Below are 27,365 nucleotides of genomic sequence, written 5' to 3'. Positions count from 1 at the left end.
ACCTGTCGTAAATTTTGTACACATACTAGAGTAAGACACGGTAAACTTTAATTATCTTCCGGGAAATAGTCGAGAATTCCTGTCTCATCTATTTAACACTTAAAATTGGAAGGTTTTAATTACAGAGGAAAGGTCGTAGTTGTGGCCGCCCCCCTTACCGAACAATTGAACAAGTAACACCTGATGTCTTATCAGGTACCAAACGATTTAATCAGTTCGCCGACGAACGATCTGCGTATCAGTTTTACCTGTATACACAGTAGGTACCGCTCAAACAATGCAGGGGATCTTTTCATTTTATCACTTCAAAAATCTCTTAAGACATCCTTCAAACAAGATATAAAAATCGTAAAGAATTGACACTGCCGGTAAATGAGTTGATATCGCTACAGCTTGCATATGTAGGCCTACATGTAATATTGTGAAGACGTAGGCCTACGCACCTGTCCACACTCTTGAAAGCTGTGTACAAGTCTACTGGCTATTTTGATTTTATATATAAAAAAATAACGAGTCTCTTTCGCATATCTTTATTATTGGAAGCATTTTAAAGAACTCTGAAGCTTTAGTTCGTCATCAATATTGACAGTGCAATCAAGGCTCGGACGCTTAGGTGAAGTCTAGTTGTACAGCGCATCGTATTTAAACTGAGAAAGAAAACATTTAATTGCTCGATTCTCCGTCCAAATAGCTGTATCTTGCCTACAGTTTACGCATTTCTGTGCATCAGCCACCTTTTTAGTTTGGCAGAAAGCAATGCACGCTTCATACGACCTTTTTATATGCGCACCTTGTACATCATCTACACCTAGCATCGCCATGCTGGAAACAGCAGAGGACCACCATGTCCCCTGTGGCGCGCGGTTCCTGTCATGCGCACTTTGTATTTCCGCAAAAGATGAAAAAGGCTAATACCGCCATTTTAGTATGTTTATTACACGGCGTACATGTTGTATACAATGCTCATTCTTTCTTATGACAAAAAAAAAAAAAAACTTCATATAAAACTAAGCGCTTTTAAACAGCATGTGCTTTCCAGTCAAGCATGCACAACAAATAAACAATATAACAAAAAATTAAGCGCTTTTATTCAACATGTGTTCTTGGGTCAAGAACCCCCCCCCCCCCACCACCACCACCACCACCACCACCACCAAATATACGAGAACCTAATACTGACAAACACTATTTGAGCTATTTTGCGTCCGTGGACTGGAATTCCTCCAATGGAACTATCATAGGCTGAAAGGAAAATGAATCACACAAGGGTCAAATGAACTGAGCTTTATCTTCAAATATTGAAAATTGAAAAAAATTACATCATTTTATTTAGCATGCCAAAATCGTTCTGGGATACCAATATTTTTTCTACATAAATTGTGTACCTTTAGTAACTTCAACCAACGACTGAAAATCGTATCCAAATGTTATAAGACTCATTCCAATATCATAACACTGATATCATTTTATGCACAAAAACCATACTGACGGCTTTTATGAGCAAAATATATCGCAGATAAGCATGGTAGTTTGATCATATTATAATAAAATTAATGAACACAATTGCCACAAGTCTCCGACCGTTGTCAGGTTTGTTACATCATTCACGTACATCAAGTTGTTGCTCTTCAACAACAGGACAACAACGTACAGCAGGACAATTCTAGCTTGTGCTCAGTGGCTTTATTATCACATGATCATTTTTTACGCTTATCCAATGTGATCAATGGAATTTACACACAGCGGCATACATACGTGTTGTACGGCATTTCTGTCTATACACCAGACTATGAGGCGCCATAACAGCAGTATTAGGAGAACTAAAACTAGGATAGCCAGGTCTATGACGACACACTTCCAAATAAGGTCATACATGGCCGTTTCGTTCATTGGGCATTCTGAAAGCAAACGATGTTTCAAGTAAGTTGTATTTTAATTCTACGCATACACGTTTGAAAATATTCCAGAGTTGTAGCTTGATGTCTAAATTGCCCACACAGCTTCTTACTACGATTCGGTCAGTACAAAAAATAAATAAAATAGAACTGAAGTTCCCTTGAAGCCCGCATGACGCCGATATTGTGACGTGAAGACGGTTGGCAGTGAAATGAATCGCGATTGCCTTAAACTAAGTAATTTGATTTTAGGAATGGTAGGAAACGCAGAATAGAAGCAAAATGCTTCTTTCTCGTGGAAAATTAGATCTGACGCGAAAATCCGATAAAGAATACATTTAACGGAGAGCAGAAGAAGATTCCAATACATTTCACCTTAAATCAAAATCGGGGGCTTGGTCGAGATTACTTCTAAGTTTTTCTGCCTTAAAAGTGTCAGTTTTTATCAGTTTTAAACAAATCACTGACAATTATTCCCTTCCCAGGCCTAGATCAACACATAATAATAATAATAATAATAATAATAACTACAGTTTCTCGAGCTCTTAATTGATCACAGTCGCGTTAACTAGCTTTCTACTTGTAAAAAAGATTCAGTAATAAAGTGAAATTAAAAAAAGGAACAAAAAAAAAAAAAAAAAAAAAAAAAAAACAGACACGTTTGAGCTATATAGCACTTTTAAGTATATCATAATCATAAAATGGCATAGTGCACAATAAGAGATGACACAATAAAAGAGCTTCATAAAAAAACCCTACATGTACCTTCCACGGTCTTTATCTTCATGGCGACTTTCTCCTGCCCCAATTCTTTGTAGGTGACGAGGTTGAAGCAATTTTTATGGCCAGTGGGGACGCGACACACGAAGTCAAACAGGTCCGCCTCTGGAATATTAAGGGGTCGTGTAGCTTTTGTGCGAGCTTTTGTGCGAGCTTAAAAAATCGAGTAAGCTTTATTACGTTTTCTTACTCAAAATACTTTTTGATGAAGTGATTTCACTGTAATTTCTTGACATTTTAAAGACGTTTATTTGAATTCTGCATTGGATTTTATTTTAAAAACGAGGGTCTAAGTGGGATAAACGGCATGTACCTCGGATATCTGAAACCGTCTGTATTTCGTGTAACCTGCAGATGTTGTCGCACTCTGCTTCAAATTGAAGGACCTCTGGAGTGTGTAACGCATGCGCTTCTTGGACTCGTGCTTTCAACGTGCATCGAATACAGCTTATGATATCGGGACACCGGACTTCACGACATGTCTGGAAGTAAACAAAGCAAGGTAGTTATTAACTTTATATGAGATACAAAATACTGTGGATCCTTTTTTTACTTGAGAACTATCTTAAGTTTACCAAACTGCGGCCAGGCACATAATAATTCAGAGTTTTTCCCACAAATTGTTCCAATTTTTAATTTGGGAAGATGTTAATTTATAGGAGTAATATATTTTATCTTTTCTTATGCATAGGCCTAAAAGTCAAAATGTAATTAAGTAAACTCAATAAATAGATAAGTAAATATGAAGACTATTTACACAAAATCATTAATATGAAACATTAATATGAAAATTATTAAGTGAAAGTCGCATGATTGGTCGCGACTGCAGCACCCCCTACCGGACATATTTCACAGGTGGGGCCGGAGTAGCCGGAGTTGACGTCACAGTAGCAGCGACCACAGCGACAGTCACCCTTCCCATTACACAGCAACTGAAATTATATGTTATGGATTTTCTTAGCATATAAATAAATAAATAAATTAGGAATGAGAAAAAATCCAAAAATATTTAACCAATTTTCTCTTGATCACTACGCTATACTACCTGTAGTTACCTATTAAAACCGTTCAAAACAAAGCGGTTTTAATCCAGTTTTCAAAGTTCCACCTTTCCAAACTTTGAGACACTATGAGGAACACTGGGGAATTATCAAATATCTTTAACTATATTTACGCACGACTTAAAAAACCCAAAAGTGGATCTATACATCACTATTTTCTCTATGGTTTTGACGAGGGTGTATCCTGACATTTCATAGAAATTTGTTGAAATTCCCAGCAAAAAAAAAAAAAAAATCATCACCTACCGTAATTTTTTATTTCTTTATAAGTATTTTAATTTTTTGTTATATAACGGACTAAATAACATGGCGTGCTTTGGAAAAAAATATTACAAATTAAACTATTATTAGAGACAAAAAACTCGGACTTTTGCTTTGTTTTGCCATCACAAGACAGCAGTCTCTGTAGTCTGTTACAAAACTGAATAAATATCTTATTCGATTTTGTACCAGATCACGCTGTACCAGAGACTGTGATCGGAGGGCACACTCACCCCATTGGACGATGTACACAGTAATGTACCGGACGTGGAGTTACACTGACAGGCGTCGCCACTGAACCCCGGTTCACATTCACAGCTGCCACAAACACAATTGCCGTGCAGAGGACCTAGATATATATTAATAAATGTTATGTTATCTAGGGTAAAAGTAAATTTAAATTTAATATAAATGCTCGAACCAATTTCAAGTTTAGGATGTCCCAGACTTGTGTATGTTTTAACATTATTAAGATATAATAATAATAATAATAATAATAATAATAATAATAATAATAATAATTAATTGTGCACTAAACTGTTTTGCAGATACATTTTACAGACTCGCTACACAACACACTGTACAGCATATAAAGAAGACCGAGGCTGCGAACCTACCTCCACACATCCTGAAGTCAGTGTCTCGTGGACATGAGGTGTTGTCACAAAAACAGTAGTCCCCGTCAAACTTCACCCTCTCTCCTGGGACACGGTTGCAGTAGCAGGACCCGCAGAAACACTCCCCCTGGCCGAAACACACCGAGCTATTTTCATCGCTACGAGAAAATAAATATTCTTGTCGTTGGGATAATAGTAAATTAATTTAACTTAAATTGTCAAAAAAGAAAAGGAAAGAAAAAGGAAACAAACACCAAAAAAAAACTCAAAAAACTTTCTTTCGTTAAGAACTACCATCAAACATGTCACTTTTAATTGAAACATGACATGAAAATAAATTCAATATAACTTATAGGCCGGAAATCTTATAAGATCTGAAACAAAATACAAATTTCAATTGACATTTTATGGCATTTCTCAAGTTTGGTCTACAAGGCCTTACTGATAATAGGAGGCAGAAAGAATCGCTTTTTCAGAAAAAGTACCCCCCAAAACCCCATTTGGAATTTCTGCCTCCAGGCCGTTGTAATGTGACAGAGAGTCCCTGTGATAGAGACTACGCTTCCCATCCATTTGTATAGGTAAGCCTCTCCTTCGATTTTGACCCACTTATGTCAGGCTAACCCTAACCATTAGAAATAAATGGAGGGCGGACTTTCTGTTACACGGACCCTCGGTTTCGTTACACCGGTCATCTGTGTTTTACCTTCGACACTGATCCCAGGTGGAGTTGGTCAGTTTCTCCAAATTGCATTCGCACCAGCGTCCAAAGTAGCCCTCATTACAGACGCAGCTACCACAGGATAGGACACCGTTGCTGGAACACTCCGGGGATGCGTTCTGGAAGAAATTAAGGCAGATATATACACGCCACGCTCTGAGACTTGGAGTTAACAGAGTTCAAGGTTTTGAACTTAGATTTAAAAAAAATCGTCTTCCTTTAATGTGCATACAGTATGTGCGTGAGTGTGTACATGTGCGTAGGCCTGTGTGTGCGTCTGTATGTGCGTGTGTGTGTGGGGGGGGGGGGGAGTGGGGGTGAGATGCAAACATGTATATACTGTACGTGAAAGAGCCGAATTCTTAATACTTTTTAAATATCAGTCTCCATACATTCGAAAATATAAATCCATAAATTTTTACCAACACATGCAGTAGACAAGTTAATCCTACTGCAGGTAAGAAAGCGTTGCTCAGCGCTTCTCATTTGCTATATATATAAATATATACAGGGTCCAAAATTTTTTGAAGGGGGGTCTGCGGACGCGAAGTCGACCCCCCCCCCTCCTTGGCGTGGGGTCCGGAGCTCGCTGAAGGGGCCGGAAAATGGCATTTTAGAGGGCGAACTGTGACACTTGGTACGGTTTAGAACTATGATTCAGCTAGTAAAATTCTAAATTCGAGAAGGGACCATTGGGATGATTTTTTTTAAAATAGAAGGGGGAGGGCGGACCCCCTTGGCAACCCCTAAATCCGCCACTGTTTACCGTGCCACTTTACCGGGTTCTTACAGGTAATTCGTCCGGGGGGGGGGGGGGGGGTACTCCCTTTCACTGGTCCCAAGGCACCCAAAAGTCAGCCATTTAGGCGACAATCTTACGTAATAGTCAAACATTAATCTGACAGTCTCTCCAGGGGTGGATAAAGGATTATTTAAATGGGGGTCTGATTTCTTTAGAAATGACAGGCCTCGGATAAAAAGCCAACCGTCGGCCCGCTTGGAGTATTTTAGAGAGCAAACGGCGCCTTTTTGGTGTGGTTTAGAACTATGAATCAGCTAATCAAAATTCTAATTTCAAGGGAAGAAAATTAGTTTGACCTTTTCTTCAGAACCTCCTAAATCCGCCACTGTATGACGTGGTGTTAAGGTGGGAAAGCTACTGAATCAATTCAAGTTTGATCGTTTTTATTGCCCGGACGTTCCTAGTTAGATGACTTCTTATATCCTTTTACTTTCATTTTGTTTTACACTGAGATTACTGAGAGATTACTGAGATTACATGTACACTGATTTTGACTTCAACTGTGACGTCATAGAGCACGATGAGAGCCAAAACAGCTCACACCTTAGCGGTTTAAGTTATGAGTAGTCTTTGTCATTTCAAACGTCCACTGTGGAGTTGAACGAGTTTCATATGAATCGTATGAATATATGTACAGGTCGTATGACGTGGTCCTATAACGGGAAAGCTACTGAATCAATTCGTGTCGCTTTTTTAAAAGTCTGCCCGGAACCTTCCTAGTAAGATGATTTCAGATGCTGTTATTTTCATTTTGTTTTACACTGAGTTTACGTTCGACTTCTCCTGTAACGTTATAGAACACAGTGAGAGCGAAAGGGGTTCACAAAATGGCGGTTTTAGTTGTGAGCAGTCTTTACCGTTTCAAGCGTCGACTGTGGAGTTGCCCCGGATACTGTATGAAAATATGTACAGTCTTAAAAAGCAAGGAAAAAGGGGGGGGGGGGGCATTAGAAACGCAATATATGATTAGATAAAGCAATAGCAGCAATGTGACTTTTGAAAAAAACTTTTCTTGCTGATAGCCCCAAGGAGCAGATAGCTTTTTTTATGAAAGGGTTGTATGCCATGCATGACGCCATGCCGGGCAAGGCATTGACTTGATTCAATTGTGATCTGTTGTGTAGTTGGTAAAGGATAGAGACCATTGACCATCCCCGCATAACTATCATTTTAAAGACTCTAAAACAAAGATAAAAATAGTTGACGAAGCTGGCTTTATCGTAATGACGAGCAATTAGTTTTTGTCAAAAGCAATCACTAATTCTAAACTATGCTGGATTTTTATGAAAAAAATTTTGCTAGGACACACGAATGCCTGCATTCGTAGTAGACTGCGGGCAGCTCGTTGTTGTGGTGAAATGACATGCACCATCTGGGATTTGAACTCGTGACTTGCCGTTACCATGGTTTGCTGATGGCTTGGTGTTTTTTACAACCAAGCACGCTATCGACTGCGCCGTGACTGAACCGCCCACCCTCCGTACATACGAGTTTCCTCTTAAAGTAACCAAACGCAATATTTAAAAAATGATTTCGAGCAAAAATACCAAATAGAACATCTTGGGATTCGAACCCGCGTATGGTTGTATAGTTGTGTCCAAGACGTCGACGTTACCACGGTGCCACAGAAGCTTCGTTGGTAACATGCGGATCAAATAGAAACTTTATACTTTCTCACAGAAAGGGCCAGTTTGGCTGTACATGTATATATCTGCTTTTACAATCAATAGGCCGTGAGCCGTGCATATGTATTTCATCCCGCGCATCGTCAGTCTGCGAACTGGGTATCATCATCAACGTTGTCATAGTTCATCATGTACACGAGCAATTTTTTTTTTTTTGTAAGGGCAGTATGACATGCATGCCGCCATGCCGGATTAGCTATTGACTCCATTAAAGTTTGATCTGTTGCATAGATGGTAAAGGATAGAGAACTATGACCATCCCTGCCTAAGCATCATTTTAAAATCTTTAATAGTGAAGAGAAAGGAAGACTAAGATAATGACCAGCAATTAAGTTGTTGTCAAATCGATCACATATTCTGAACTATACCGGCTTTTTTTCCCGTGACTTCCCGGTTGCAGGGCCAGGTCGTTGCTGTAACGGACTGATATGCGTTATCCGGAACTTGGAACTCGTGACTTTCTGTTACCATAGTTGATGACGGCTTTGTTTGTTTTTTTTTCTTGCAGCTGCACACGCCAACGACAGCGATATGCCTGACCCACCCGCCCATACGTTTTTCTTCTTCTAGCAATAAAATTCAATTTTTCAGAAATCAGAAACACTCTAGCATTTGAACCCGCGTACAAAGGTATAGCAGTTTGACAAATAATTCTGCAAAGAAGACACATTTTTGTCTGCTATATACAGGTTGTAAGACAGGGGCAAATCCAGGATTTGAAGGAGGGGGGGTCAGTGTTTTTAGCGAATGACAGGCATTGGATTCGAAGCCGCCTCTCGGCTCCCTTGTGGAGGGTTTTGGGGCCCGCTAAAGGCTTTTTAGAGGGGAATATTAGTGTGATTTTTTCAGAAACCGAAGGGGGGTCAGGACCCCCCCTGACTCCCCGTGGGGTCCTGCTCCCCTGTTAAATCCTCCACTGATATACTTGAACAGATGACGTTACGATACCATTAATATCCAAATTGACCTAGACTTAAAGGTGCTTTATAATTATCTGCGTCCAAAATTGTCCCAAAGTCATTTTTTGTATGTCTACATGTCATGCAAATTTCAGACCACAAGAATGATAAAATACCTCAAGAATATGATGTTTATGTATCCTTTTGAGATGTACAGGGAGACATTGCGGTGAAAGCAACTGGATACCGGTTTAAAACAAAACCATTTCGTTGGGATTGGTGTAAAACATCGAATTCAAGTACAGGGACGACTGGAGTAATGATTCATGAGTAATAGAAAAATGAAAATATTTTTTAGATGAAAATTCCATTTGGCGCGAAAATCCCAGATGGGATACCTTTATAAGAAACCAGGGAGTTGTACGATAGTTACCATGGTTGCTGGTGTCGTTACCATGGCTGCCGGCGTCGCGGCCTCACATGGACAGGTGCAAAGCGGGTGCAGGCTGACCTTGACCTCCTCCCCTATTCCGATTGGTGACACGTATACCACGTGGTCTTCCAAAGGACATTTATCGACAGCCACAGTAACCCGAAAATTAACCTATCAGACACGAAAACAAAAATTAAAGACGAATGGAAATGAGGGAAATGAAAAATAAAAATTTCAAACAATAATGTCCTTTACGTTAAGACAACTGTTGAACGAAAGTATCAAACTCGATGTTAGTTTACTTTCCTTTTTCGATATGTTTGGAAGCATTGAAGCATTACGTTTTCCTACTTCCGGAAGAAGACTGCAGATCGTTGAAAAATAGACAACAGGAAACTGCCATATGCAATGATTTAAACGGCAAAAGTTATCCTGTTTTTATATAGTGTATCTCACGCCTCTGTCGTTTTAGTAGCGTAGGAAACATAACACTCACCACGTCTGACGGACCTAGGTTTTCACAAATAAGCGTCTTGTTTCGTTCGTCTAAAGCGTTCCCTCTGTAATAAATAGGAAGTAAATCAAAACACTTTTCATCAGGCTCTATTTTATACCAGGAACATGTTCATAAATGTGTTCGTTTGCACCCCAGACAGTACCCCAGACGCTTTGTATGCTTTGTACACTGTGCATTTAGCAATGAGGAGTGGCAAACAATATGGACATCTGAGGTCAGTTTCACTTTAAGAACCTTAGCCAAAAACTTGGTCCAAAACATCAGTTCAAATTCAAACAATATTCTTTATAGTGGCCTAGTTAAAAAAAGAAGTGATTGGTCTGAAACACTGTTGATGTTTACATGTGTATCTTGTTTTAAAATGGGCGCTGTATTCAATTTAATCGGAAGAACACCGACTAATATGGAGTCAAAGTACACTTTATTTTGGTCTTAAACCTTAGAACAATTTTAGGGCAAGGGTTCTTGGGGTCTCTTTCAAAAAGAAGTGTGTAAGTTCATGTCCTCAGCGCTTATTCGATATAAGAAGTCTTCCAGCGAACATACAATTTTGTAATAGCCTGTATTGCTAAAATCGGATCACAGACTTCGTAAAGTCAACTTTGCTAAAAAAAAAATTAGCTGACTAATTTAACGTCTGAAATATCCACCCAAATAACACTTCGTAAATTGGTTCTATGCCATTTATCAAGCTTGGTCAACTTGGGACCCACCCAAAAAAGACGCGAATTTTCAGAATAAGAACTCCAAAGCCTGTTAACAGGTTTACACAGCTAACAACTGGTTTGTATTTCTAAAGCACTCACCTCTGACATTCAGCATGCAACTGCACGTCGCTGTGAACTGGATCATCTTTTACTCTGAGTTCTAGCTTGCTATTCAGTGCCTACAACGTAGTATAGTATACAAATGATATTCTGATATTAGAGCAAGAGTAGGATTATTGTTTTGGCTTGAGAATTGTTTCAACATATCTACTGGTTGAAAATAGTCAACAAGCAATATTACTGGGGCAAATGAAAGTCAACACGATCCCTTCCTAGCACATGGCGTCTACAATTCAAAACATGTGGTGAAGTAGGATGTAGGCTCACCCCTGGTTACGGTGTACAGTACCTGCATTCCTGACAGCAGAGCCCGGTCAATATCTGTCCCCGCGGTTTCCTCAACCACCGTCCCGCTGACCATTTCGGACAGCGTCCGGAACCCGGATGCGACGCCAGGGAGGACACCAAATATGACGTTGACTTTATTGCTTTCCACGATCTTCTTTACTTTGTGTAAGGAGGGATAATCCTAAACAATAAATACATAAATACTGTGTCACTTGCAATAACGTGTATTCAGAGAATGAAATTATTAAATCATTTAAAATTATTTCATTGTTCCGAGAGTCAAATAAAAATATTTAAAATTAAAATGAAGTGAAAAGATGAACGGAAGGAAATAGATAAAATTATTTTAGAAATCTTTAAAACGGTAAGGGTAAGTCAGACATCCCGACAAACGGGTATGTATTGGAAATTGAAAATAAAGGAATTGAACCACAACGGCTCTAAAACTCGAGCTAGTAAAAATTGTTACCCTTTTGAAATCCTCTGCGTACTGTCCATTTGAATCCAGGTGGCAAGTGTCATCGTACGGTAATACGGCACCTGCAAGCTGTAAGTGTTAAACATAATAGGCAACACATTAGCAACTAGCTTCACAAAGATGACAAAGTTCAAACGGATAAATAAGGCTTTTTTGGTCTGGCAGTCGTAAGAAACGTATGCGGCAAGACAGCATCATATGGTGTATTTTTTGACTACATTTGGCTATTTATCGTAAATCAAAAATACCCGAAGACTATAGAAAGCTCACGGAAGTCATCCTCAGATATTGGTTTCTCTTATTACTAACTTTTCAAATTTCCTCTTTTTAGCATTGCATTATGCCCGTTTCGCCAATATTTCACAAAGTGTCTGCTCAAATAAAATCTCATAACATTTTAATCGGTTGCAATTATCAGTTTCTCCAATGGTTCGCGATACTGCGAGAACCGCGCATGTCGCCGTTTGCTATTGAATCCGAACAATCTAGGCGCACGCGATGTAGGCTTCACGCAACCCTCTATAGACAAGAGAATGTTTTAAAAGCGCTCACCTTCCCCTCTCCGGCAAGATGAAATGTGTTTCTGCCTAAAAGTAACACAACTTTCCTTGACTTGTCCCTCCAACCAATTTGATCCTATAATTAACATAAATAAATAAATAAATAAATAAATAAATAAATAAATGTCAACTTAAATATACATTCCCAGAAAATCCTTAACCCTGGATCCACCATAATGTTGCACACTGTACATATATACTATTATATTATTGTATATCATAATGTAAACTGCTTGAATATCATAAATATCAAGTATACCACGACCAGAATCAAATCTGATTTCATCAATGGAATTCAGGAGCTGTTCTGTTGCCATGTGCTTAACTCTAACCCCAAACCGGAAAACTGATAAGCTCTTGTTTACCGCTGACACAGTGTCGTCAGCCTCGTGTTAGGCTATCTCGGATGATTTCCATGAGCCAGACTCCAATTATGTCAGGTCCGTAGCCGGGACGGGGGGGGGGGGGTAATAGGTCCACTTTTTTAGAAAAAGAACCCCTCTTTTGAAATTGCTGGCTACACTAGGCCTGTTAGTGTTGTCAACATATGAAATTAGCCTACCTTGCATAGAATAACTTGCAGCAACGCATCCAGCCCCGCGTCTAACGGATCCTTACTGAAGTTTTCCAGTGATTCGTAAACCCTCTCCTGCATCAATGGAAACGGTCACGTAAAAGATGATATTCAGTAACAAAAGAGATTCATAAATCGCTATTTTTTCCTACGGTTTAGATATGAAACATTTTGTGATTAAAGGGAAATCGTTGACATTTTCACAAAGAATTACTTAAGCTATGTACATGTGTGCTTAGAAGACAATACAAGACCAATTAAAAAAACCCTCAATGTGACGTTTTAGTTTGCAGTTATTTTGTACTTCTATTTATCAGTTCTATCTATTAATGGAACTTCGAAAAGGTTAAAAATGCGCTACCGATACACATATTTCTATAAAAAGTCAATCGGCAGCTTTGCAATAATATTCTTTTTTTTTAATTCAGCTAGGTTTTTATGCTTATCTCACTAGGGCCTTTGAAGTCCACCGCACCGATCAAAAAAGCGCATTGGCCAATCAGATTTCGTGGTTCCTTTGGAGGACACGTGACACAGTGAATAAAAAAACCGTGACTGGTGCAGAAATCTTCAATCAAATACAGTTGAAGTTCAGACGCGCCAAGTTTGCTTGTATTGAAATAAGATGATGATGAAGGTAAATATGTCGATTCTGAAACTCTACCAACCTCTATCAAAGCCAAATCCTCCGTCATTCCGACGACATGTTGGAAACTGGATGGTTGGCACGTGCAGTTCTCAGCACAATTAAGGCAATATTGGTTACTAAATACAAAAAGAAAATTCTGTTTAAATGTGCACCCATACTCCTATCTTATGCATACACGTTCGTATATCACGGCTTACTGATTCAGATATTTGCGACTTATTTAAGACTACCAACTGTTGAAATGTTATCAACAAACTGACGGTATTATAGTGGTGCCAATAAATAAGACGCAATCCTTCGTGTGCTTAAAGTTCATATATTTGAGGAACAAAAAAAAACGTGACAGTAGGCCCTATCTGGATTATTAGATTTTCCTTCATATATACCACATATTATCGTAGTAATACATTCAAACGATGTCTTCCCAGAAAAGTAACAACCTACTAGTGTTCTGACGTCTACTAATGTTCTGATATGTCTGCAACGTTCTACCATGGGACTGAATATGTATGTGTGCACGCACGGATGTGTGTATGTATGTGTGGATGTGGTACGTTTCTGTCTCATGAGACATTGATATATTTGCGTCACTGCAACAGTTTTTTTTTTTTTTTGTGTTTGGTTTCCCCATTTCAACACGTTTAGTGTGACTCTGTTTGATACCAGAAAGTACAGTGCTTCGCCATACATTTGTGATACATGCATTCACATTCTAACATAGTTTTACATACCGTTCTTCTGACATAAACGGCATCTCGGGTTTATCGATAAATGTTCCGAATCCAAACCGTAAATCACTGGAAAAAGTATTCAGCGTGTTTGCTTTATGAAAGAGAATAAACAAAACATTGTAAACAAAGGTCATCATGTAGTTCAATTTTTAAATTATTATTTTTACATAAAAGTGATTCTAAAAGCTATCATTAAAGCACTAAACTCAAACACACACACACACACACACACACACACACACACACACACAGAGAAAAAGAGAGATCACCTATTGACTGCATATTTGATTCCAGGTACATCTTCATTTGGTTGTCTTCATCCATATAATTGACCTCCAGTAAAATGTAGACATCCAGCAAGTAGGAGGGAGGTACGGCGTATGTACCAGTGAAAGACACGATGCTGCCTACAATATGTTAAAAATTATCAAACAACAACTTCAACAGCAACAGCAACAACAACAACAATAATAATGGTGTAATGTTATGATTAATAAAATGCCAAGTATTTGTCAACTTTTTCATACGGCGGCATCCACTGGGTAAATCGCCAAGGCGTGATAGTAGGGCCTTTACTGAAAGAAAAATGTAGAAGAGCGCTTTCTTTGATCTAACGGTCTTTCATTTACGCCCCTTGAGCAAATTTGAGCAAATTATGATTGTCTTGATGGTTTTTACTCTAAATTGTCGACGGACGGTAGTCCAATTAGTTATGTCACACACATTTACTGCTGATAAACCATTCTTTAAATCTCTCAGACCAATACCACGAAGTTGCCTTTGCGTAGTTGACTCTCCAGTGAGCTCAACCACGGAAGTTGAGATTTTTTGTAAAACAGGTTACAGGTCTTAACCGAATAATGCTTTTTTGTGTTCTGTCGTTCTTACCGGGTTTTAGTGTAATGGTGACTTCCGGCGGGCCAATGAAAAGATCTGCCGAACTCTGGAAGAAAAAGTCAATGACAATAACTCTGGCTATTTGCAGCAATCAAACAGTGTAACGGTTAGGCTACATTGCACTTCTCTTTGTAGAACGACTTTCAGTGTTCTAGTCGTTTTTCGTACACACACCAGTTTACATACAACACGTTTGTCGGATACAAGAATAAAAAGTCAGCGATTGTTTAATCAATCCAGTTGTAACACAATGCAATAATCCCGATATGTATTACCGTTCTAGTCACTATTTTATTATTTGGATTCACGATGTTATCTGGCGTACATCCCAACTCCTGCAGCTTGCTCAATGTATCGCAGCGGTCATCGGAATGAAAGTCTTCCCAACCCTATAATGATAAATACATCGGTTTTAATCGGAAAATGAAGCGATTATTGAGAGCAAAACTACGGTGCGTCATCCGATAAATGTACTCTGTTATTATTATTATTATTATTATTATTATTATTATTATTTACCTGTTGTTTACACCATGCGCAGTCACGATGCGCAGCAATGCACGCCCCGCACTCCAAGTGTGCCGTGCACGGGTTGCTGTCATTCACCACGATCCACGGAGTGTACTTCTCGTAGTAGAACTCTGGAACAAAACAAATCCGGGAACTTACATTAATATATATAATCACACTATCAATAGGTTTCTGACACGTTTTAATTGTCTTGGACAATGTCTGGGAAATGTTCTTCTAAAAAAGAAGCTACTGCTGAGGCAGTAGGCCTATACGTTTAATATAAAATAATAAGAACAATAATCGTTATTGCTACTAGCTCAAATTTTATCACTATGTTTAAAACAGCACAGAATAAGGATCTAAGAGTACATTGTATGAAGAGATTAGTGCAACATATAGATTGCGAAAGTAGTCTCAAATGTGGCGGAAGATTCCAACAGATTTACATTTCATACCATGTCATACCTTTAAAGAAAAAAAGAACTTTAACGACTGTGACGTGTCTGGAAATAATAAAATAGAGATAGAGGGGGAGAGAGGGAGAGAGAGCACCTGTTTTCGTTTTGACTGGTACTACCATGGGTTCAACAGTGGGAGTTGTTGATTCCAATGTCTTGGCAGTAGATGGCGTTAGTGTTGTGGTGGTATCGGCATCAGTGGGCAGAGGCGGTGGTGCTGTCACGGTGGTTCTACTGGTTGTTGTGGTTGTGGTTGAAGTTGTTGAAGTGGTTGTGCCGGAAGAACTGGTTGTGGTTACAGTCGTACTGGTGGAGGGCAGGTCTGTAGGGGCAGGAGTACCTACAACTGTACATGGTTAAAAGTGAACAGTTTGTAAAAATATTAGACTATTCATAACCTTTGTAAACGATTAACTTTTTGTCACCTTTACCCAAGAAACAAAAAACAAAAATTCTAGTGTACCAAACCTAGTATTAGTTTGGGGTTACCATCGACCTGTATATTCATTTATATATCTATTTTTATACTCCAGGATTCTACTACGAGAAGTACACTCCGTGGATCGTGGTAAATGACAGCAACCCGTGCACGGCACACTTGGAGTGCGGGGCGTGCATTGCTGCGCATCGTGACTGCGCGTGGTGTAAACAACAGGTACATAATTAATAACACTAATAATCATTATTATCATACCTTTAAAATTAATCAAAAAGATAGAGCAAATATTGAAAAAAAATCCATAAAGAGTTATCTCCCAAGATAAGGCGCCGACATGATTTATCATTGTATATACAATTAAAAAGCTCATCTTTCTCAAATCCTTTGATATTCTTTTTGGAACGATTTACTTCTTTATCAGCATTACATGATAATAAAATATTTTCCCGAACTTCAGTACAGCTAAAATAGATAATACTGTAGTTACCCCAGTAGATATCGCAGTAGGTCTGTTTCAATTCGTTAAACGTTTCAATTTATATGACATAATACAGTGTCTCTTACCGTCTGTCGTCAGCGTAGTAACATTAATTGTAGTTGGAGGACCCATTCCTTCTGCGTTAACTGCCATTACTTGGACGTTATAGAGAGTCCCGTTCTCTAACCCATGTATAGTCAGGGTGTCATCTAGAATACATTGAATGGCATTAATTAATATACATGTATAATTTCCCATGTAGTTATTCAAATATATAAATAAGTGTATAAATAAAAAGAATAATAACGTAAAGGACTTGATGACCTGAAGTCGTATCCATGAATTCGAAGGTTTGTATTTTAAGAAAAATTGTATCTGTACCTGTATGTGAAAAACTTGACTAAAGCAAATAGATGCGGAAACCCCCTCTCTAAGTGAGGAATTATCTGCGTTTTGGTTAACCCTTTTTGAATATCCATGGTATCAGATAAAAAGAGTGAATAATCTGCCGCTAGCAATAATATATAAGTTTTTTTTTTAAATTTACAATACTACTCAATAAAAATGAAAATAAAAATATTATTATAAATGTGAATAACGTAACTTAAGGTACCATATACTCTGATTATCGTATTATAGATAGTTTTATCGGTTCGCAGCGATATGATTGACTATGGGAAAAATGCATGCATATATAATATCGAAGATGATGTAAGCACTGGTCTACAAAAATACTTCTTTTATTTCTAGAAGTCATGTCTTGTCAATAGATACTTATACCTACTAAGATTGTAGGACTGGTGTTGCGTTCCCATGATGACCATGTAACCCGTTATGGGTAGTCCACCATTGTCAGACGGCGGGGAAATCTCCAGCGTTATGGAATCCGACGTTACGTTGGTAACGTTCAACTGTGAGAGCGGACCGGGGGTGCTTGCTGTGAAAATGAAAGTGAAAGCGAAAGGGTCTTTTATTCAAAGTACTCGTGAAGTGGATAAAAAAAGCAATGGTTACATTGGCAATACCTTGAGAAGCAGACTGAGACACGGCAAGGCTGTATGTACAAAGTTGTACCAAATGCAAAATCCACAACACAAAATGAAAACGCCAGTAATTAAAATCAACATCTTCTGAAAACTGTTATACAATTAACGCAATTATTATTATTATCATTTTAATTTATTGTCTATTTTATTATTTATTTATTTTATTTATTTTATTTATTTATTTTTGTTATGAGCATGTTTGCTTGTGATCAGTTAACTTTAACAGAAACTGGTTAGATAAAAAATATACCTTGATACTGACGGTTATATTCATCGTTATCTCTATCTATAATACTAAATAAATATCGTAGTCCATCTTTTGTGGGGTGGTTTTTTGACAGTAAATCGCACTTACATGTACCCAGGTCACGAACAGTCCTGCGAGCGCTTGTCATCCGTTGTGCAGACAGAAGAAATCTTCTGTGTGTGCTGGCGGTAAGACTGTAAAATGCTTTACCTCTAGCGCCTCAAACCACACCATAAAACCAGATAAAAGCAAATCAAACATGGTAATTAATAAGTTACACTAGCAGTTGCAACACCACATCAAAAGCACGCCATATTTCGAATAAACCTTTTCCTTATTGTCCTTTTTTTTTGCCATCGCCAACCCAACCGCTTGAACACTCGCAAACAAACTCAATAGCTGTCCTTTAGGAATGCCTCAATAATAAATCCGAATTATAGTCGTGAATAATAATTTGTATTTGAAGGACCTCAAGATTCTCAACAAATTAAGTGAGTTTTAATCACATTTCAAAATGTAAAGACATTGTCCTAATAGGAAAAGTATCGCTTAATAAAACATGATTAAAATCCAAAGTGTAACATAATTTGACCACACGTCAATGAGACACATCCTCACCTTGAGAGGGTGCAGTAAGCACGGTGACCCCCTCGCTCTGGTCACTCATCCCCGCGGCATTTATGGCCTTAGCTTTGACCACGTACGTCGTGTTGGGCTTCAGTTCCGTGATGACGAGGTCCGAATCTAAAAGGGGAGCTTAAATTTTGAATGGGAATATCGTGTGTCCAAGTAGATCCAAATCTGTCGTACCATACAACAGGAAACAACGTTACAATAGTGGCAAACCTCGGCCATGGATCTGGCCTTAATGAAAACAAACTGTAGTCTCAAAATTGCTCTATTCGTACATGTATGCAAAAAAGTTGCCCCAGACATATATAAATCTACTTAAATAAAATAGGTATTGTTATGGGCTGTCTAGGATGATCCCCAATCAGGCATATTCCTGTTCACTACCGTGTAAGTTGTACCTATTGGGAGTTTTACATGCCGCGAGGTGCCCGTTTGTGAGAGCTCGGCCACGTCAACTAAGTAATCTGTCACTGGCAGGCCGCCATTGTCCTGCGGGGGGTTAATTATCAGCTGGACAGTTGTGGAATTGGTCTCGTTAATATGTATGTCGGTCACTTTACTTGGAGCGGCTGGAAAAAGCAGAGTTAATCATAATTATAATTTATCTTGTTGGAGGTCACCGGAAGTAAGCTTTTTTAATCGTTTAACTTCCTTTTATATTGGTAACTTTAGTTAGTAAGGTGTGATCCTTTTTGTTTGTCTGTTATGGAGACAAGTCACTTTGTTGATATACAATGGAAACTGATCATAATTCTCTGTCTCTTTGATGTCTGCAAAATCGTATGACTGTTTTAAGTTTATTTTTGGCTTCTTTGCAATAGTACTGGCTTTAACGCAATATAAATATTATATATATCATATTGCCTCGAAGCAAAAAATCTATTATTAATATATGCTTCGTGTAAAAACAGTAAGATGTACGCTGACTCTGCCTACATCTTCTCATACTACATATGACGTGTCGAATTACCACGTGGGAGGATTATGATAGTATATATAATCGTCAGTATTTATTGTAATAATGTTACAAATCAAGAAATCAAGAAAGATAAAAATCCACAAGCATACTAGACTCCGTCAGAGTTATGTAATGTTTCTCCATTCCACGGGAGTTATACACGTTGCAGTGATACACCCCGCTAACAGTTCCAATGTTGTTCTCGTCCACGGCAATCTGAAAAAAAAAAAATTCTTAGCCTGCAGTTGTTGCATGGGAAAGGTCGCATTTACGTCCATTTGTATGTTCAAATGTATAATAGTCATAATGATAAGGAATAGTACAAAAGATCTTAGGTCGCATTCAGAATAGCGGACTTACTAGTCCGCGGATCAAACATGGCGAGACACTTAAAAGCTTGCCGTCTTATCCCTAATGGACACTGAATAGATTCCACCCGGTAATTACGCATCAAGCATTCAAGTGGGTTGACCATATTTGATCCGCAGACTAGTTAGTCCGCTGTTGTGAATGCGGCCTATTGAAGCCCGAAGTATAATCTCATTTCTTTGGCCAAAACTTGAGTCCAGTTTGACCTAAGATGAATCAGTAATACTTCGATCAAATGAATTAACTGACCTGTTTTATAGTAAAACAGACAACATGTAATGTAGTTATGGTTCACACTTGTTCTTACTTTATTCAAATGGACTAATGCGGATTTACCTTCAACTAAATGAAGTAGACCAAAATTTTGGTCTTCCAATTAAGACCAATTTTAGGGCTACATTTATTTTGTGAAACCGGCCCCTGTTAACAACGCAACTAGAAGCACCGTATCGTAATAATGGTGACATTACTTTGACGACACTGTATAAATAAAACAAAATGTACACAGATTGCGCATTTGCTGAATTATTACACAGTAACACTCACAGACAGGTTACTGGTCAGTCCATCAATGACAATGGTATGATTGTCATCGTCAATAATATGGTCATTCCCCTTCCACCAAAACCACTGGCTAGGGGGAGGGACGGCGTCCACTTTACACATCAGGGTGACCATGGCAACAGCCTGGTTGTCGTAAAGCCAGAATCGTTGGGATTCATTGGCCACTGGCATTGTGTCGGTAAAACGGGGTGGGTCTGAACAATTTACGAAAAGTGAATTTATAATTATCCGAACCAGTGCATGTGTTCAGCATTGGAACTCGAACTGCAATATGCTTAATTAGTTTCTATTTCTCTATCCCTCTCTTTGCAAAAAATCCTTTAAAGGTACATACGAACCAAGCATCGGTGGAGCGTGGATTCCCAGTAACACATGTAAACCACTTCTACTAGTTTCTCAAATAAATTCAACATGCCAAGGGATAAACTGAATACATCACTCGATCAGACATAAAAGAGCTTTAGACTGCTCCTTTCTTTAAATTTTTGGTTCGAAATTTAACCTACTTTCGTGACCTACTTTTCTGCCCCATTGACATACAGCATAGAATGCTAACAAAAAAATCTGTTCAAACATCATTTTCGGGTAAAATTAAACAATGCCTTTTGGTAATTCTCTTAGTTATACTACTTGAAACTATATGCTGGCATTTGGTCGGCTTTTGTGACAAAAAGTTGACTTTGTATGCATCTTTAACGACTTGCAAAAGCACTCAGAGAGCGCGTTCCTCCGCCAAGCAAGCTTAATTTTCATATTAAGATGAAATCAAAATTAATTATAATTTGATAGATTCCAGAAAAGCTAATCGCAATTAGTTCCTATTTTCAATTAAGTTAGCCCGTTTACGAACAAATCCATAAAGGTAAAAACAAAATCCTGGGTGGCGATAAAAAATTCAAGCGTTGAGCAAAACGTCCATAACTCAACTCACATTCCACTGTTAACATGGCATCACTGGTATCGGAACCAAAGTCGTTGTCCGCCAAGCATCTGTAGGTACCGGTATCCGCTGCAATGGAGTTAGCTATCCGCAGCGTGGAGCTGACCGTGGTATCGTTATGAGATCTCTCCAGTGTTATGCGGGGAGAAGTCTTGCAAGAAATGACAACAGAATGAAAATATATACAAACCGATAGGAAGATAGACACACACAGGCAATTTTATTTCTAATTTGAAATTTGGAACATTTGGAACATACAAAATGTAAATACATTTCATATTTGTTTTTATCTGTTCAGTACAATCCTTGTGACCAATGATATGATAATAATTCTTTAAGCATACGAAAACACAGCATACTCAAGATAGATCCGGCACAGATGTAGAAAATGATGTCTAATTCAGTCCATTTCGGAGGGATTTGTCAGCCATCCATGTAAAATGAATTAGCAGATTATACATACAACAAAGGCAGAACAATCAAAACCTTTACTGAGTTTGGCAACCGACAAACATTTCGATCGAAATTGAAATAATAATATGGTCGAAATAATCGTGCAGTTCGAAATTTTCATTGAATTGCCGCTCAACGATGCATGCTGGAAATGAAAGCATTACCTCATCCAGGTTCTCTGGCACCGGAAGTACAACTTTTGTAAACGTAATGTTTATTGGTTGTTTGCCTTGCGCGCTGCACGTCATTACGCCCTCAGACGTTTCCAAGGTTGTCGAGTTCTGAAAGCTGACAATCCTTGGTGCTGGGTCTGAAAACAATCCCAGTTTTTCTTTTTAAGACGTATTTTGTTACAGAAAAAAATAAAAAAATGAGATATTGAGATAGAATCATAGATTTAAACCAAGTGGAAAACTAACATTCTGCGGTATATAATCAAAAAGCTTGCACACATTGGTGAGAATATGAAGGTTTTTTTTTTTAGAAAAGAATACATTTTTGCATATATCGTCCATTTTGGGTATTTTCTTGCAATACAAATTTGTCTTTCTGTAAAAAGAGCCTATTATTTCTGATATTTATATTAATAGCTTGAACGTGAACAAAATCGATCATCCTAGTATTCTACCAAACATGACATACCGCTGACCTCCAGGATGGCACTTATTGTGATGTTACTCCCCGCTGACTGCTCTGCCATGCACGTGTACACCCCTGCGTCAGACTGTTGCGCTGCAGTGATGGTCAACTGACCACTGGTCGAGTTAACTGACACTCGGCTGTTTGGAACTAAGATCGTTGGCGTTTCGGACGCGGAGGGTGCCTTTAATGTTATTAAGCCGTCATTGGATTTCGAAAAATACGCACAAAAATTGTTTCTCAAGAGTAGACATTTTAATCTATTATTTTTTACTGTTTAAATATTAGCCCTGTGACAAAATTAAATGCCTAAATATTATTTCATGCATTAACTTAATAAATGTTTTTTTTAATTGCCCTTTTGCGCCTCTCTCTCTCTCTCTCTCTCTCACACACACACACACACACACACACACACACACACACAACCCTTCATCCTCCAATGTGGTTCAGATGTAATTCTGATTTACCTTAAACCACTTATACTGCGGGTCTGGTTTGCTTTGAGCCACACAGATGAACGCTATGGAGTGGTTAAGGTACCCTTCAATGTCCTCAGGCACTGTCACCCAGCTCAGGGGTTCTGGAAAGAACGAAAACACGGGTCCTAAATAGTATGGCCTATGCCAGGTGGAAAATAATATATATATAGCAGCTTGTTCACTGACATTTGTGTCCCCCAACCAAAATAAATTAATAAAAGTACATATAACAAAAAAATACATATAACAAAAAATAAAACAGATACATTAATTAACGAAAAACAAATAATGAAAGAAAAACAACTGAAAGGGATTTTGACAATGAATAACAGAATGAAGAAATTTAAACTAGTTAAATAGTTGGGGCGTTTTATTTAAAAATTATTCATTTGTTGTCGTTATTAACAAAAAGGGAATTTTCAAACCGTAATTTCTTTTCAAAAGTCTGTGGCGCCATTGAACGTCACATTTACACTTACATATTCAAATAGAAGAATGAAATACTCTGAAGAATGGCAAACGCCTTCATGAAGCATATGCTAGTTATATCATCAATGTAAAGGAAAAACAAAATTATATTTTCCAGTGCTTAAAGTTGTCTTTTTTGTTGTATTGTCTGGAAATACACGTAGCAATAATGGATAACACCAATCCATCTACCTATGATCTATCTATCTATCATATAATATTTCCAAATTCAACATTAACACTTACCAAAAACTTCCACCGAAATATTTAGACTGAGCGTGGAATTCAGTGACTCTGCCTCACACACAAACGTGCCTTCGTTACTCAGGGTGACATTCTTGATGACGAGGCCCTCGTGAGTTGCTGAGTAAAACTCAGCTGAAAGAAAGTGGTTTAAAGGTACACTCTATGGGCTTGATAATCCCCAAAAATGCTTATAAAACCAAAGCTTCTTATAAAACCTTACATACAACTTGAAAATGATTTCTTCAAGGTCGAATCAAAGTGCAGATGGACCAAAAAATAATAATTCGTGAGTACGAGAAAATTGGTTGTTTCCCCTGGAAAATCCATTTTGGCGGGTAAATCTCATGAAGTGTGCCTTTAATATATCAGATATTTAGGGAGTACTCTATCCACACAACATGGTTTCTAGCTCACATATTGTAGAGGGCTGTCCTGATGTTATTTATACTGCATGCTCGAAATGTACATAACCTACGTCGCCATCTTCCTTGGTCGTTTATTGTATCGCTCAGAAATTATAGATATTGAATGATTGCAAAAAATAAAAAAAGGGTTAAAGAAAAAAGGAAAAAGGAAAAAAGGTTGTTCAAGTACGATTCGAGAGAGAAAGAGATGTCTCGGTAAACTAAACTCGTTAAATTGAAGCCATACAAACCTTGATTCGCCGTGATATCAGATTCCCTGGTATCTGTCCCCAGAGGGACAAAACTCCAGGTAATCTTGGGTGCGGGTCGTCCTGTCGCCTGGCATTTCACTAGCGCCTCCTGGTGTAAAGTCACTGTCTGTGTGGACTCGGCGTCAGTGAAAGCGATTGGTTCTGGAAGTAAGGTGGAGTTGGTATTGTAACGGGACGCAGGGAAGGTAGTTCCTGAGGTTCGAACGAACCGCCCTCGCTCTTCGATGGGAAAAAACTAATGAGTCAACATTTGGTCTTTTTTATGGCATTATGGTAAAAAAGTCATTTTTCCATATAAAGAACTTTCTTTTTATATGCATGCTGGTATTAGGACTTTCTGACAACTTGAAATAAGATTACCATAAACCATTTTGTTATTGGTTACTTGTAAATAACTTTTTGTTTAATATGCATTTTATGGTCTTTTTTTTTTGGGGGGGGGGGGCAAACAGATTCTAGAAAAAATTTTGGAAAACATTGGAAAGATACTGTACCGAGACATCTTATATGAATATAATCAAAATGAATATAAACAAAAACAATGATATAAACCCTAAACCACATGTTTTGGTTGATATTTACGTGAAGCTATATTTTGGGAAATTTAAATTAACGTCCTTTTTCGGATTATTAATTTTTTTAAATCATTTTTTTTTTCATATTGAGCATTATTCACACTGGTGATTTCAGCCCTTCAATTATCACAAAAATTACATTAGATCAAGAGAGTATACGCATAAAGGAGCGTGGTATAACTGGAAGAGTTCATATTGGCGAAATTCCAGCTCGCAATTTCTGGTAGGATTGCAAATTTTTTCTCAACAATTGGGCATTTTTCGTTGACCAGTCGGGTTGAGTTGCTGCTCATGACGTCATGCACAGCTTCCTTATCCAGTACTTGTAGTTATATTATACGGAATACGTTGGAGTCGTCACAATGCGTTATAGGTGTGATTTCTAAAACGGCGCGCAACTTACCTTTTATCTCCAATGAGAAAACGACTGGGTCTGAGGTTGTCCCATTGAACGATCCTATACACTTAAATCTCCCAAAATCGCTGCTCTGTACCTGATAAAACTTCAGTTTCGACTCAGGAGGCGGTCCTGAACTGTGTTCTACCACCTGGCCTGATTGGCTGCAAGAGGTCATGTGGTGGATACATAACAAAAGTAAATGTCCAATAATTGAATTTTTGCAAGGGCATTTAAAAAAATCGAATTTTTTAATAGAATATTTTAAGAAGTGCCTGAAGAAACAATTGATTCAAAGTGTATTTACCAACTTGATTAGTGAATAATATTACCCAAAGCTATGACAGATGGAAAATTGAAAAAAAAGGTCAGTTGCAAATTTCACTGAACCAAGGACTTGACTTACTCGGGCAAATGTCACCAGGGGTTTTTCTTACATGTGCCCTCTACCAGGGCCGCAGGTTAATTGTGGACACCTTTCTCCACCGCAAATAATCGTGTCATGAATTAGCCAGAGGCAAAGTAGGTATCGGCAAACATCTAGCGAAAGATCAATCTGTGGACCTTGTAGAGGGCACGGTTCTCTACTGTCTGGGTACTCAGACAATCATCACTAGGGCACACTGAACACACTTACGTGTCGACAGGCAAAGCGGTGTCCGTGATCTCCTTGCCTGGTATTGTCCCGTCATCCCGGTACCACTGAAATGTCGTCCCGCCATTCAGGGAACCACTGTCCAGCGCACACGTCACCTCAAAATCGTCTCCGATGTTGACGTAAAATGTGTTCCGGTCAGGTTCCAAGTGGACGTGTAAATCCTGGGACACTGTGGGAGGGAGTCGTGTGTTATTGTTTATATTGTTAATAGGACACGAATTCATAGAACTATTCATAGACCGCAAGTTGGTAAAATTGAATGAATTTTAAGATAATTTTGTCCATGAATTAAATAAATAAATTAGCAAAGAACTTTACTAAAAGAAAACAATATAAAGGTAGGTCTACAACATTAGCAATATCTTTTTTTTATAACACATCATTTAGATTTTTAAAAAATATCGATTTATCGTGGGTGAAAAAATAGACTACCCTCTTTATGTCTAAAGTTTTATCATTTTTTTCTATTAAACCGGTCCCTGGTTTAGATTTGATTAAATAAGTGACCTTGGCTCTATCACTACTAATGTTACTGACACGTTTATGTTAACAAATACGAATTGTTGGTTATCAATAAACATAAATTCCTTGAAAGTCCATTTTCCCTTTCAGTTTTCACAGTCAGAGGATGATGAGCAATGCTCCATTATATATAAAATCATTCTATGTCCTAATTTTCTTACCTACACCTAGTAAAAATGATATCAACCACAAAACGGCTAGCGTGTACAACACTGTCATGTCTGAAAAGAGAATAATCTATTTGATCAAATTTGATGTCAAAAGGACGAAAATAGAACTTTCATTGCAGTCTTCTCGATGTCTCACTTAGGCTTCATTCAAATCAGCTCACTAACTAGTCCGCGGATCAAATATGGCGACAGACTTAAAAGCTTGTCGTCTAATCTCCTAATAAACACTGAATAGATTCCCGAGGGGATTATGCGACAAGTATTCACATGGGTCGGCCATATTTGATCCGTGAACTTGCTAGTCCGCTGTTGTGATGCTTACATACACGCTCAACTACCAGACGTCCAGACTCAGATTCGAACCCTCTCGGGTTATAGGTCTTTAAAACGGCGCTGTTTACCTGCAAGTCGCTTTCATACTGTTTCGAAAAATCAGTGAATTAGGCCCAACATCGCAGTTCTGCCACGATAATTACCTGTAATATTGGTATATGTACGTATCATTGTGCATAGTATAGGTATTTAAACGCTGAGTGATAAAGCATGCGCGAAACACTGTATTATCTGATTATATATATATATATATATTTGTGACTATTTTAACCTCATATACTGCTATCATGGTACAAGGTCATTTAAAAAAAGACACTTTATCATGCAATAAGATATGGACAGGACAAAGAGTACAACAAAGCTTACCTGTACGTGTGTTGTATTCTCTTGTACATTAGTACGATCCACGTATTACTCATCCTCAGC

General features: G+C 38.2%; 1 protein-coding gene across 4 annotated transcripts; it reads right to left on the bottom strand.

Annotated features, from left to right (window-relative positions):
* Nucleotides 1-1,148: 1,148 nt before the first annotated feature.
* LOC106162639 (uncharacterized) lies at nucleotides 1,149-27,365 on the bottom strand. Of its 4 annotated transcripts, XM_087013779.1 has the most exons (40): nucleotides 27,306-27,341; nucleotides 27,008-27,082; nucleotides 26,598-26,657; nucleotides 25,894-26,083; nucleotides 25,263-25,420; nucleotides 24,264-24,425; nucleotides 23,609-23,740; nucleotides 22,883-22,995; nucleotides 22,416-22,596; nucleotides 21,938-22,083; nucleotides 21,312-21,471; nucleotides 20,363-20,574; nucleotides 19,558-19,663; nucleotides 18,888-19,058; nucleotides 18,475-18,600; nucleotides 17,971-18,075; nucleotides 17,348-17,500; nucleotides 16,650-16,772; nucleotides 15,741-15,992; nucleotides 15,195-15,316; nucleotides 14,951-15,064; nucleotides 14,667-14,721; nucleotides 14,048-14,185; nucleotides 13,779-13,869; nucleotides 13,067-13,163; nucleotides 12,387-12,473; nucleotides 11,817-11,900; nucleotides 11,256-11,333; nucleotides 10,788-10,967; nucleotides 10,478-10,557; nucleotides 9,651-9,714; nucleotides 9,155-9,325; nucleotides 5,321-5,454; nucleotides 4,615-4,772; nucleotides 4,231-4,346; nucleotides 3,515-3,607; nucleotides 2,989-3,157; nucleotides 2,661-2,780; nucleotides 1,756-1,898; nucleotides 1,149-1,242 (listed from the first exon to the last, which is right to left on the bottom strand). In XM_087013779.1, the coding sequence occupies exons 3-40, from the start codon at nucleotides 26,653-26,655 to the stop codon at nucleotides 1,195-1,197; spliced, it is 4,890 nt and encodes a 1,629-aa protein (XP_086869905.1). In that variant the 5' UTR covers nucleotides 26,656-26,657; nucleotides 27,008-27,082; nucleotides 27,306-27,341; the 3' UTR covers nucleotides 1,149-1,194. The 4 variants fall into 4 exon arrangements, with proteins under 4 accessions (XP_086869905.1, XP_086869904.1, XP_086869902.1 ...); XM_087013778.1 differs by lacking the exon at nucleotides 27,008-27,082 and having other exon boundaries at nucleotides 27,306-27,365; XM_087013776.1 differs by lacking the exons at nucleotides 27,008-27,082; nucleotides 27,306-27,341 and adding an exon at nucleotides 27,083-27,154.

Source organism: Lingula anatina, chromosome 5 (assembly GCF_051362555.1).
Source record: "Lingula anatina isolate TDL-2025a chromosome 5, LinAna3.0, whole genome shotgun sequence".
In the NCBI taxonomy this organism is placed as follows: Eukaryota; Metazoa; Brachiopoda; class Lingulata; order Lingulida; family Lingulidae; genus Lingula; species Lingula anatina.
This window is presented reverse-complemented; position numbering and strand designations above follow the sequence as displayed.

Excerpts from the sequence above, each read along its gene's own strand:
- LOC106162639 (XM_087013776.1), bottom strand. The coding sequence starts at position 27,110 with ATGATACGTACATATACCAATATTACAG. Across the intron at positions 19,664-20,362 it reads GACTGACCAGTAACCTGTCT|ATTGCCGTGGACGAGAACAA; the intron begins GTGAGTGTTACT and ends TTTTTTTTTCAG. Across the intron at positions 14,722-14,950 it reads ATAAAATAGTGACTAGAACG|AGTTCGGCAGATCTTTTCAT; the intron begins GTAATACATATC and ends TTTTTCTTCCAG.